The following is a 13,847-nucleotide window of genomic DNA, read 5'->3' on the forward strand; positions in this document are numbered from 1 at the left end:
CCCCCCCCTTACATGTTGTAATAGATTGCTTTCTGTATACTCTATTTTTTTAAGCTCATCTATGCAGTCACATGACTGCAAAGCTCCGGCCAGACTCTGCCAACAATGGTACTGAATTCCCTGTGGCTGTGACATCATCCTGCCAGCGGCCATAGCTTCCAGTGCTGTCCAGGCTTTGTCCACTGGGAGAAGAGTTCCCACCATCCAACCACAGAGAGAGAGAGAGGAATGAGCTGGAGCCCCAGTGCTTTGCGGGTTATGAGACCACATAGAAAAACTAAGAATAAAAAGTATTCAGAAAGCAATTTATTACAAAATGTAAGCAGAGAGGATCAGAGCCGAGGGGAAGCATCATAGAACAGGCGGGTTACAGGCAAGCCTTTTCCTTTATTTTAAAGATAGACTGAGGATCTAAATGCACAGCCATGATGAAGTGGCTCTTCAGCAACACAATACATGGAACCCATCAGGGTGGGAACATGGTAAGCTGACTTGTTTTTAAAGGTGCAGGCTCGGGGGCTGACATTGTAAACCCTGGCTTCACTATTTGGCGAGCCGATCACATAAAATAAACATGTTAGTATATGGTGGTTGGACATCTGATATACTTATGCCAAAGTCTAGTAAAGCAAAGATTAGAATGATAGCCCCAGAGGATGGGCCTTAAGTCAGCAATGGCAGCTCCTATATTTCTGAACTTGCCTATTCCCTGTAAAAACAGTGGCGGGCAACTCCGGTCCTCCAGATGCAATACTACAGGTCCCGTGAGGCATTGCAAGACTGACAGCCACAGGAATGACTCCCAGAGCCATGATGGGAGTTGTAATTAGAGCTGGAGGGCCGGAGTTGCCCACCAATGCTTTAAACTCTTTCCACTGCTCATTTAAAGCTTTTAGCTCATTAACATCAATGGAGAACTGAGTGCTGTGGGAAGCCCAATCCCTTATCTGAAATCAACCAGAGTGAAACTGACTAGCAGCTAAGTGAAGGCGATACCATGGCTGTTTAGTTCTATACGATTCTATGATAGCACCTCCTAAACAACCAGTCCATCTGAGCATAGGTTTGATCCCTGATAAGGGCACAGACTTCACTTTTAGCCCTCTTGTTGTAGGTAATGAAGTGAGGCCTATCAACCACAGAACAGCCCCCTTGTGCAAGTGAAAAGAGTTCCAGCCTATTAATCCCTTTAAATGGGACCTCATTTACAAGAGCCTTCTATATCCATTCAAAAGTTTTAAAAAAAGGCTGATATACACTTAGGGGTGTATTTAAACAATGTTCACAGAGCTGTGCACTCTGTGAATGTCTCAATTTTAGATTCACACCACATTATGGCCACTAGATGGCAATCCCTATGCTCCTTGGCTCCTTCTGGCAGCTACAACCCATCACGGCCACTAGATGGAGCTGAGGATCACAGGCAATCCCTATGCTCCTTCTGGCAGCTACAACCCATCACGGCCACTAGATGGAGCTGAGGATCACAGGCAATCCCTATGCTCCTTCTGGCAGCTACAACCCATCACGGCCACTAGATGGAGCTGAGGATCACAGGCAATCCCTATGCTCCTTCTGGCAGCTACAACCCATCACGGCCACTAGATGGAGCTGAGGATCACAGGCAATCCCTATGCTCCTTCTGGCAGCTACAACCCATCACGGCCACTAGATGGAGCTGAGGATCACAGGCAATCCCTATGCTCCTTCTGGCAGCTACAACCCATCACGGCCACTAGATGGAGCTGAGGATCACAGGCAATCCCTATGCTCCTTCTGGCAGCTACAACCCATCACGGCCACTAGATGGAGCTGAGGATCACAGGCAATCCCTATGCTCCTTCTGGCAGCTACAACCCATCACGGCCACTAGATGGAGCTGAGGATCACAGGCAATCCCTATGCTCCTTCTGGCAGCTACAACCCATCACGGCCACTAGATGGAGCTGAGGATCACAGGCAATCCCTATGCTCCTTCTGGCAGCTACAACCCATCACGGCCACTAGATGGAGCTGAGGATCACAGGCAATCCCTATGCTCCTTCTGGCAGCTACAACCCATCACGGCCACTAGATGGAGCTGAGGATCACAGGCAATCCCTATGCTCCTTCTGGCAGCTACAACCCATCACGGCCACTAGATGGAGCTGAGGATCACAGGCAATCCCTATGCTCCTTCTGGCAGCTACAACCCATCACGGCCACTAGATGGAGCTGAGGATCACAGGCAATCCCTATGCTCCTTGGCACTACATTATGGCCACTAGATGGAGCTATGAAGCACAGGAACCTTATATGCTCATTGGCTCCATCTGGTGGCCATACTGCGGTGCAAATCTGAAAATGAGACTTCTGCAGACTGAATAGCGAACGATTTATAAAAACACCCCTTAAATTTACTTTACAGATGTGGCTAAAATTAAAGTTGGAAGGTAACCAATCAAAATGAAGCTGACCTGCTATGGCCCGGCACAACATGGCTAATTTAAACAATAACAGAGTCCATTCCCCCCCCTTCTTTTATAGAATACCAGTTAGTGACTGTTAAAATCATTCCAGCTGACGTGTTCACACACACACATGCATACATTATATACATGAATACAACATAAAAAGACATCCCAGTGTATCTGATGAATGAGAACTAGCGCAGGGAGGGAAGGGTTCCTTCTAGACAGAGTGTGAATGAGCAAACAGCCCTTCTTTCCCTGAGACTAAAAAGCATGAAAGCAGCAAACCGCCCCAGTGTTCCCTGCAAAGTACAGAAGTCTGCGTTCTGTACACCGCACGAGTCCGAATCCCATTCCAAGGATCTCCAGAACTCGAGTCGGACAATTTACTTGGCTCTCCGAGCCAGCGTGACGCCATCTGAATCCCGAGACCCTCAAGACGCCATCGTCCTTACCAGTATGTCCGGTTTAAAAATATAGAAAAGTCCTTTTGTTGGAGGTTCTGGAATTTTCGAACGCAGTCTTCTGACCTGGAGGAACAACGGTCTTATGATCTTCCCTTGGCCGGTACTGAGATTTCCCAATAGGATTAGGAGGGGCTTTGTAGAAATGAAATGATAATCTATATGCAAAGCTCTGGACTCAATGCAGCATCAGCTGCACACAGTTTCATCTAAAATGTATATATATTTTTGTATCATAAAAACAATGTTATAGCTTTTCACTTTCTTACCCTGTAACTACTAAAATGGCTGCATCTTCCTCACGTGACAGTAAAATAAAAAAATACCTTTTATTGCATGAAGATAATGGCATTGCTGGTAAGGCTGGGGTCACATGAAAGCTTTCTATGTGCTTGGAGGGACGTATGTTACCAGCGCTCCTTTATTCTTCACCAAGCGAAGAGAAGTCACCATGTTGTAGGAACATGAACATGCAAGGACCCTCCATCAGGGTGACCAGATGTACCATACATGTACCATACAAGCCTTCACCTCGGTCACCCAAACATTGAATACTTCTGATCACTTGGTGATGGATGAAGGTGCGCTGGCAACGCGAGTTCTTCTCTTATGCGGCTGGACGGCGGTTCCATCTCCAATCCGCCCATATAACCCATAGCTACGAGGTTCCAATCCTGCATGGCATGTGGTCTGGGTAAGGTTTTCCTTGAAGTTTTTTATGCCTGACAACATGAGAGTGTTTCCTACAGTCCTCCACTTGGAGATAATGCAGATAACACCGGCTTGGCCAGGGATTGGCATGCAGTGAATACCAGTGACAAGATACTGATGGTAGTGATAATCTTTTTTATTTGCCTGAATATATCTGCATATTTGTTCATCTGCTGAGAATCCAGCAAATCCTGAACCATGATTGGCTGGATTCGTGAATTGCCAGTCGTTGGCTCTAGGAAGCGCTCTCATTGGATCCTGCTCTATACCTGGAAAAAGGCTGTAAGGAGGTGCTGTCTGCAGGACCCCAGCTTTGAGAAGGACCCCCCTCCCCGTTTTGGGAGACGGGTTATCTTTTTGCATCCTGTGACATTTTCAGTTTTGGGCACAATGAGACGTTTCCTATTTTACTTCTTATTGTCCAGCAGATATTCATCTCCAAATGGTCCTATTTATTACCAACCCTCAAGAGGGTACAAAGATGATTAAATCTAATAATATGTAGCTACAGCGTCCTATCGCCAGTACACATTCCGGACGCACTGATTAATATTGCCCCATGTCAGCAAGCCCAGCAACCTGCTCACTAGTGCTTATGGGGCAGTGCTGCACGTCATTGCCTTATTGCTGGTGTGTTCCTGCACTTCTAGGACGTTACTACCTGTTGGATCCACTGCCATGCAGGTTGGACTGTGCATGCCCTGTACAAGCTGAGCCTGCCATTCTTGCCATATAGCTTCTATGGCGCTAGCAGGCGGTGATGTGTTTCTGCACGTGTCTTGTTGCAGTTGAGATCCATTCATCATCAGCTGCCCGGAGCTCAGTCAGCAAACATAGGACTCAATGGGCCTTGAGTGGGACTTAAATTATAACTAAAGGCAAACCTTTTTTTTTAGGTTTGGCTACACTGAGGACAGATTAGAACCCCTGTCCGGTTTTTATTGCTGTCTGTGTCCTCGCTCAGGAGATTCACTTACGTGATTCGTCCTGGTGACCATCGCCACTGAAAGCGATGTAAAATTCGGAGTAACCACCAGAACAGAAATACAGGGGAAATCTTCTATTCCAGTGAGAACTGTCTATGTGGGGATTTACCTCAATTTGCAGAGATTTGCTCTCACTTCCTGTTGTGTGTAAAAGACAGGAAGTGAAAGATAATCTCTTAACAGGACAAAAATGGCAAAAAAAAATAAATACCTGACAGCGGTTTTAACCATTTCCTACTCTATCCAAATTGGAAAAAAAATTTTGGCTTAAGATATACTTTAAGACTAAACTGATCATCACTAGAAATTCTCCCACCGTCCAATCAGTGCTTGCTCTCCTTGCTCAGCTGATCAAATGCCACTTAGAAAGTGACACGTCCTCCAGTCACCCTGCGGTGAATGATGTGCAGCTAACTTAGCACTGCATAGGACCAAGGTATGCCCATCTCTTACATACTACACAGCAGCAGAGGCAGACGGATTATAAAAGATCATAGAGATGACTTTGTGATGTCTTCATCCTCCAGGTCCTGCTCACAGTGTGACCTATGACCTCCGCAACAGCAAGTGCAGTCACTCACAGCGACCAGAATCAGCAATTAGTTTTAGTCGCTCTGACTGCACTTAAATGCTGAAAGCTGCATTGTGCTATGGGGGGGAGGGGGTAATGCAATTTGCTCACCATCACTGCTCTATGAACTGCCTTATATAATAAGACTGTATGTGCAGGTGACATATTGTAGAAAAAAATATATATAATGGGCTGCATTGCTTAAACGTAGTACAATGATAAAGCTTTCACTTATAATGTGGGCCTTGAAAGCAGGAAATAAAAAAAAAAGGGAGGGACAGGACCAAGGGATGGGGGAAGGGTCCCTGTATACACAGGATATAAGTCCTGAGTAGATTTCAAGTGTAGTTCTCTTTTCCAAGGAATCAGTCAGTCCCTAAAGTGCTCCCACTGAACCTGGGCAGTCCAGCCGTGATGGGATGTGGCTCTGTGGACGTGTGTCATAGCGGCCGGGGCCCGTGTAGGCCGGATACCTCCGCGGACAGAGGGGGGCTGTGGGTGCCTTTGCTGGACATCCAGTCGTTTAGGGAAGCCTGGTTAGCCTTCCGGTGTGCCAGTCGATGAGTGATCGAGAAGCCAGCGTTGCCCTCCAGTTGCGATAAGATGACCAGCACCTGCCTAAGGAACAAGCAGACGTATCAGCACCTACAACCAGCATAGACCATGCAACTTCTATGAACCATATTATCCATGCAGCAATGTAATCTGGCACATATTCTGCAATACGATACAGAGGTGACAAATCTCTAACACAATATATGGTATGAGAGCTCTTATCATCAAGAATTCAGTTAGCCATTAACTACAAATATTAACCTTAGGTATTTGTTCTCAGCCAACACAGTGCAATCCACTGGCAGCTTCAGAACATGAAACCACTAAGTTGATCGAAGCTCTGACAGGAAGACATTCAGCGTGTATCAAACAATTACCATAGTGTTTTCACAAAATAACTTCCCCCCATCTCAGTGCTGCCAATCTCCTGCAGTTTTTTAGCCTTCTTGTCTTCTGGACCGGCTTTCAGATAGTTACAACAGCCGGCAATGCCAGTGCCATGTGAGTCAGCATGGCCGCTTCTAGTCTCCTCCAGGGGAGCGCGTGACTGGGCGACAATGCAGAAGCGCAATTATGGGACAGTTGTTAACAAGGGAGTGTCTGAACACAGGACCATCATGGCAGGATTGCCAGGAAGTCCTGTAGAGAAAGGTGCAGACATGTTTAGAAGGTACATTAATATGTTACTGTTTAAATAAGATCTTAGTGATTGGGGTTAGATTACCCCACCCCTGTGCTGTATTCATTTTCACTGACTATAGAGAGAAGTGATTAGGGATGCACTGATACCGATACTAGTATTGATGCCAAGTATCTGGGGGAGTACTGGTCCAAATGCTCCGATGCCTAGCCTGATACTTCTGGTATCAGGAAGCCGGGCAACGAGTCATTACACGCTGCCCGGCTTCCTGATTGGCCAGGAAGCCGGCTCCATGCTCCCTCGTCACTTGTAATTATCTTTAAGCATCTGTTATATAAGATATGGGTAAAAGTTCCTCTTTATAATACATATATATGTCCAATTAAAGTGTTATTAATCTAAGATCCATATCACACTACCGATTCTGTCCGTGGTGGCAAACCATAGGCAACAGGATCGCTAAAGAGATCACTAACCTGCAATGTCACTCCCTCGCTGGCCAAAACAGAAGAGGGCAGCAACTGAGCAACACCTCACCAGTTCATTCAGCGAAGGAGTGACGCAGTTGGAGCAGATGAGTGTTTAAGCAATTCTTTTCCTGTCATTTGCTGCCAGCGACAGGATCTCTATTGTGCCATGGACCTATGGCTGGCCTGGTTCACTCACCTGTGAAGCGGTGGGACGCTGTCGCTGGTTTTTAAGCTGCCACGGGTGGACACTACGTTGAAGCTGTCTGTGCAGTCACACTGAATGTGCAAAAACGACTTGGGGTGGCGATTTTCTACAACCACGATGAGCCCGGCCCATCCGTGTGTTAGATAATAACAGGTCATCCCTTCACGACCCTGTGGAAGAAGCAGAAGAGAGTGAAGGCCTTTGGTTCCTAAACGTCATCTACATGCAAGGACTAGAATGTTCTTTCATAAGCGGCGGGGAGGAAAACAGTAAAGGCTGCTAGACAGAAGCCGAATAAACAGCGGTAAGAAATAATAGAGTATCGATCTTTGCAGAGCCAGTAAATTATCCCAGTGTGCCTTTACCTCATGCCGCTCCCCCTTGTCCTCGGTGAGCAGGATGATGGCGTCTGCAAGCGTCGTTGGCTGTGCTTCAACCTGTTCAACCATGACGAGCCGAGAACTATAAATGGCCAGGACGTACCCCATGGGGTCTGCAACCGAGCGGCGATTATTACTGCTGCCTGTGGGACTGGAAGCTGAACATACGACACAATTATTGGTGGAATCCCACGTGGATCCTCGTAATTCTTTGTCAGGCCAAGCTTCTTCAGAATCGGAAAAGAATTGCGCTTACCTTGAATGACGGACGAGCCGGTCAGGTTTACGGTGTTCCAGTGGTTAAATGCGCAGCAGACGACAGCATATTCCCCGGGTTCCAGCATGACATCACACCCTACAAACTTTTTCACTGCCCTTTTGCTGTGTGCCATGAGACGGCCCAACATGACCTTCCCGGCGCCACCGTGAGAGGCTCGAAAAACCATGATGCAGAGGTCCAGGAGGTGACTGTCCACTGTGTCTGATCGTCTAAACAAGGGAAAGGATACACAGATTAAACCTGGAACGTTAAAGTGTTAACATATTGATGGCAAGCATTTAAATAGCTTTAAAATGATAGCATCACTGACCTCCCTAGCTTTAGGTACTGTGAAGTAATTCATCTTCAAAGATCACAACAAGGACTCTGAAGGGGAGTTTAGTCAGTTTCTAAAGCTGGCTATTCGTGTTGCAATCTGATTGTACAATTTCCTTTATATTTAATAAAATGATGTAATTTGAGGGCCTGCCTAAAGAATCCTTTTCATTTGTGGCCAATCAGGCTGACGGTAGATGTAGATCTAAAGGAGACTGTACGATCAGACTATAAAGTGTATTGTCAGCTCAACAGCTGCTGACTGTTCACATAGGAAGGCTGCCACGTGATCTGCAGGCAAAGCCCATTTCTCTTAAATTGGCCATACAGTGGTCGCATTTTGGCTAGTCGTGCCGATTAGGTCAAAATTAGACCAGTGTGGCCCCCTTGAAACCCCCATTTTTAAATTTTTATTTTTACATATAGCCCGTGGAGCGTGCATCGTAAACAAAACCCCTGTGAACAAAAAAAGTGAATAGTGAAATCACTACACACAACAAAAAAGTGCACAAGGGTGCTATTGGTCCTCTCTGGTGAGAAGGGCCACTACTTCCTGATCCCCCAGGGCGCAAGGCTGCTGACAGGGACAAGAACGACTTAGGTCCACCTACCGGAAGGCCGGCGGACCCCGATCCTCTGGGACCTGCAGAAACAGGTCCACCGAGTACTAGGTGGAGGCTCCCCCGAAGGGAGACCTCCGAGTGGAAGGAGGCAGGGGGCCCTTGTGTAGGTCTCAGAACCTCCTCCCCAACTTCAGGAACAGGCCCCGAAGGTACCTGCACCCTCCGTCTTCTGTGAAGTCAAAATGTGCAATCGTGCATAAAAATAGTGCTTAAATAAATAGGTGCCAGTGCACAAACCTGGCAGGCCGTCCAGACAAGCCGTCTGGCCGAGGTATAAAAACTGCCCCAGGCTAGCCAGAAGGCCTGCCTAAGAGGCGTGGTGCATGAAGAATATGAGTGACCGTGACCAGTGCCGGTGAATCAAGTGGGGTCCCAAACCCAAGTGATTTTCCGGCACACCCTGAGACGCCACTCTCAGGGGGCACAGTACCACAGGCTTTGTGCCTTCCCAGCCCATGGCTAGACAAGGTAGACCGTCCAAATCAGGAGGTACTGGGCCAAGCCAAAACCCAGCGCCGAGGAGTACTCCCGACCCCCACTCTTACGTGAGTGGCCGCTAATTCGGAAACCCCCATTTTTGACAAAAGTCGATTGACTTCATCAATCGACTTTTGTTTACACTAACCAGTGATTCCAATCAAGCATCTTTTTAACATTTAGCCCACGGGGAAAAATGATAAGTGTATGGGCAGCTTTAGTGTACAATAGCTGGAGGAAGTGAGAGCTGCAGGAGCAAAAGCCAGGCAGTAGAGGCCTCGCTGTGCAAAAGAGGGGTCCTCATCATCAAAGCACCGCCCAATACACAGTGCATAGGATGTGAGGACACCGACAGACTTTTACAGGTAAAATACCATGCATCAAATGCACATATCATCTTATAGGAAGATTATGGTTGAAATAAATGATCTGGTGACAGGGTCTCTTTAATACAGAGCTCTATGTTAAGCCCAATTCTCCTCACCTGCTGCCTTCCTGGAACAGTGAGAACTCCAGTGCTGTGCGTTCCACCACTGTCAGGGAGGTGACCGTCACCGGAACGGAGGCCTTGTTGGGAAATGTGCCCTGGACCCGGACTTCATGCCAGTCTGTGTGGATTTTGCAGATGTCAACGGAGTCAAAATACCTGCAGCCAAAGAGGATAAATGTGAGTGACAAACCCCAAACACAACACCGATGGAGCCAATCAGATTTTAGCGTAATTTTTTTCGGAATATAGAATATGATAGAATGATGATTGATAAAAATCCCAACCAGAGCTATAAGACGCCATTGCATGACTCCTGGAAGCAATACTAGTTCTAGGCCTGGAAGGTGAGCCCTGTTCTAGACAGAGCTGGATGGGAGCCAAAGCTGTGATTGGTTGATACTGTCATATAAGGTTCCCTCCCCTTTAAAGGCATTTGAACCAGGTAGAAACTAGAAAGCTGCCACTATGGCCTTATTTATAAAACTCCAAACTCTGGGGGCATCATCAGAGTGACAATGACCCCCAGACAATCCAACTACCACAGCAAGGTCTATTAACCAAGGGCCATCTAAGATGACCCTGTCCAGAGGGTGACAACGCTGCTGTGGGGGACGGGGTGGGGGTATTGGAAATACAAAAACTGCTAGTGACAGACTGCAGCATCTAGGTCATTTGTATATTTCGCCCATAGACTTAATTTAATGGTAAGGGAAAATGTGATCACATGAATCTTGCAGGAAGTGGCACCTTTTTACATTTGGTGCTCCATACAACATTAGCAATAACTACAAGATATCTACATAGAAATTGATCTAAAAAAAGGTCTGTAGGCGACTCACCTTATAAAGTCATTGTATTCCATCCAGAAAACACCCTCACTACTACCATGTGGCATCAGCTCATGCTTCAAAGAAGCTGGCCATAAGGCCCATTCATCTGACCAGCTCCCGTTCCAGGAGAAGCGGCCCCATGGGTTACGCAGGCGGAGGAGTCTACACAGCAAGAAATGAGGGATTTAATAAACGTTTTCCGAGAAACAGGCAGGGCAGTGTTACTGTACTAACCCCTCTGCAGTGTGCTCACCGGGTGCCATGGACGTCTTTGAGGTCAAGTATAGAATAGGCATGCCTCGGTCTCAGGCCTACAGCCTCGTAGGCCGCATCATCCACCTTCATGTTGCCTCCTCCACAAGATGCTCCCATCAGAAAGCTGGAGATATAAGAGACGGAGAGGAGCACAATGGATTAATATTCACATATAAACCCAAATAACCTCCTAAGACAGAGCCGACCGGCATAAATGACAAACATTTAGGAACAACAGGAAGAAAATATAATACTTTGTCCAGGAATCCTTGAATTCTTCTCCCCACTGCTGCTGGTCTTATGGTGGTCATGCAATGTTGAAGTAATAGTCACATGATATAAAGCAAAGGGGCTTAAGAAAGTGACAAGGACAGTGGGTTTCCCTAAATCTGCCCCTTCCCTTTAGCCATCATCACATGGCTTGGTCTCTATAGGAACTTGGACACATGAGCAACACCAATCATGAGAAGAGTTTAAGGATTCTGGAAGGTACTTTTGACCAGGTCATACCTTTATCATTTTAAAATAAACTGTATTTTTAAGTGTTCTTTAGTTATCTTAAAGCTTCACAATTTAAAGGAGAACTATGAAGTGGGTGAGTCTCACGCAACCTCATAGTTTGAGCCGACACGTGACAATGAAACTGTCACAGGTCGGCTCAATAGATCGGGAAGTGAGCGAACACATACCGTTGCTCGCTCACTTCTCGATCATCTCCCTGCAGGGATTCCCCCCTCCCTGCTCCGATCCTCCAGCGCTGACTGGCGGAATGGACGGGGGAGGAGGCGGCTACAGCTGGCTCTGCCTCTAGATAGGCAGAGCCAGCTGTCAATCACGCAGCTTGGTGGATCTTGACAGTAATGTCGGGATCCGTCCCGGCTGCGGCGGTCTCAGTATACCGCGAGCTGTAACTCGCAATATACTGAGCTTTGGGTCACGGGAGGACGCTAGTATATGTCCTCCCATGACCCTTAGGAGAACTATGGGGAAAAACACTTACCCCATAGTTCTCCTTTAATTGGAATTGATAAATATAGGGTAAGCATACGTAGCTTTCCTGGAGAAAATGTCACTACAGGCGCCCTCCAGTGCTGATCTAGAATCAAAGAGCCTAGAACTTGACTCACTAAAGGAAGAATCAGAAATGTTAATGTCATTTTGAGCCTAAATTTGCTTAAAAGAACAAATTAGGCTTGCCCATAGGAAACAATACGATTCACCCTTTCAGGTTAGAAAAGTGAAATTCTTATTAGCAGGTGTGAACAATGCAGACCTAAACAAGGATTGTTGTCAATCAACCCCAGTCAGCCCCATCTTACCCGGCTTCCTTAGAGCTTAACATTTTGGCCCAGATGAGGTCTGTGTCCACGGTCTCCTCTCGGGGGTTAGTAGAGCTAACCTGAAGCATCAGACTTTCACATGGAGCTCCAGTAAGAGTGGCCAACCCCTCGATGGCTCTGCCCGCCTGAAGGGCGAAGTAGGATCCATGCAGCTTTGCTAGGGCCTTCTCTATAAGAGCCACCCACAGCTGCTTTCTTTGGGCCTGGAGAGAAAAAAGATCAGAACGCCTTAAATATATGTAGATTCACACCTAACCTTTGAGATGCGTTGTGGTAACATATGTGTTAATGTGCACTGCATTAGGCACCCCCATTAAAATCTATAGGGGCCAATTAATGGTCTTCTTTCATGCTTCTTGTGAAAGTTTTCCACTCTAATGAAAAATGTGCAGCCCGGTGTCCGAGAGAAAAGGTCTGTCTGTCTTATTTCAGGTATAGGAAGTCTGCTGTGTCCCGAACATGGCACCAAGGTGATCAGATTGTGGAAATTAGAACAAGGTGGTACTACAAAGTTTGACAGCTTCCAATATGTTCTTGGACAGGCAATATCCATCATGATACATTTCATGAAAGCATGGTGTTTGGATCAAGTGACAGTCACCGGGGTGGCTATAAATGCAACAAAACACAGAGCAGGCGCCACCTCCTCATGCAGTATGGTTATTGACCAAATAATGAAATAACAGAGTAAAAAGGTTCTTCTCACTATTCCTAAAAGAAACCGGGCGTATCAATAACAGAGTCTGATGGTCCAAGAACGCTGTATAGTGGTAGGTGCAGCCCAACAGGGGGGCCATGCTGAAGCGTTTCAGGGTAGCCAATGCATTAGCATGCCCCCCCGTTGGGGAATAGTGACTATAACTGTTATACTCTTTTATCTCATTATTTGGTCAATAAACATACCGGTGACGCCTGCTCCGTGTTTCATTGCATGTGGACAAGATTCCAGTGACTCCCTGGTAGAGAGGGCAGCCCCTTGGTTCTTAGCATTGGCGGAGTGAGCACCAGTCCCACTGGTTTGCGCCGACCTGAATCTTGACTATTTTGTGGCTATCAATGGTGGAGGATGTTTCTAACACTTATCTGAACTAAGGGAGCCACTTGGATGAGTAGAGAAATGTCTAAACATTCAAGATCAAGTCCAGCTGAACCTCAAGTCCAACTATTTCTAGCTATACCCTTCACATACATTCCTTATAAGAGTAGACAGGAACAACATTTTCTACCCTTGGCACCAATATATGTTGGACTTCTGCTGCAAAGTAAAATGGGTGTAGCTTCATGTTACCGATCCTGTGCAAACATTTGCAATGTCAATCCACCATGACAACCAGGAGCTGTCCTAGAAACTCATTCTACTATACCACCATCTTCAGGTGACAGTCTTAGTTTTATTGGCATCTGCATCTCTATCTGTATAAAAGCATTACCGTATATACTCGAGTATAAGCCGTCCCGAATATAAGCCGAGGTACCTAATTTTACCACAAAAAACTGGGGAAAAGTATTGACCCGAATATAAGCCGAGGGTGGGAAATGAGGCAGCTACTGGTAGATAGATACCAATAAAATTACATTAATATTTATTTAAAAGAAAAATAACCTAGCTCTGTAAGTGGAAAAGGGGGTACAGGGCTACATATCATGTACTACTGATCATTTAACCCATTCATATTAGCAGAGGATAATTGTAAATCTATTGTTCAGTGCACTCTATATGTAGTATATAGTACATGTACATATAGAGTGCCTGCAACAATACATTTACAATGATCCTCTGCTAACATGAATGGGTTAAATGATCC

General features: G+C 46.3%; 1 protein-coding gene across 2 annotated transcripts in view; it reads right to left on the reverse strand.

The window, feature by feature from the left end:
- Positions 1–5,255: 5,255 nt before the first annotated feature.
- Positions 5,256–13,847, reverse strand: part of CAPN15 (calpain 15) — a 58,389-nt gene continuing 49,797 nt past the window's right edge. For both annotated transcript variants that reach the window (XM_018561992.1, XM_018561986.1), the window contains exons 5-12: positions 12,022–12,245; positions 10,701–10,826; positions 10,457–10,609; positions 9,612–9,773; positions 7,689–7,921; positions 7,418–7,590; positions 7,044–7,222; positions 5,256–5,800 (exon numbers count right to left, since the gene is read on the reverse strand). In XM_018561992.1, the coding sequence (XP_018417494.1) occupies positions 5,623–5,800; positions 7,044–7,222; positions 7,418–7,590; positions 7,689–7,921; positions 9,612–9,773; positions 10,457–10,609; positions 10,701–10,826; positions 12,022–12,245 (1,428 nt within the window). In that variant the 3' untranslated portion in view covers positions 5,256–5,622. The remainder of the gene's footprint in view (positions 5,801–7,043; positions 7,223–7,417; positions 7,591–7,688; positions 7,922–9,611; positions 9,774–10,456; positions 10,610–10,700; positions 10,827–12,021; positions 12,246–13,847) is intronic.

This window comes from Nanorana parkeri, unplaced genomic scaffold (genome assembly GCF_000935625.1).
Source record: "Nanorana parkeri isolate BGI_ZX_2015 unplaced genomic scaffold, ASM93562v1 scaffold19, whole genome shotgun sequence".
Lineage (NCBI taxonomy): Eukaryota > Metazoa > Chordata > Amphibia > Anura > Dicroglossidae > Nanorana > Nanorana parkeri.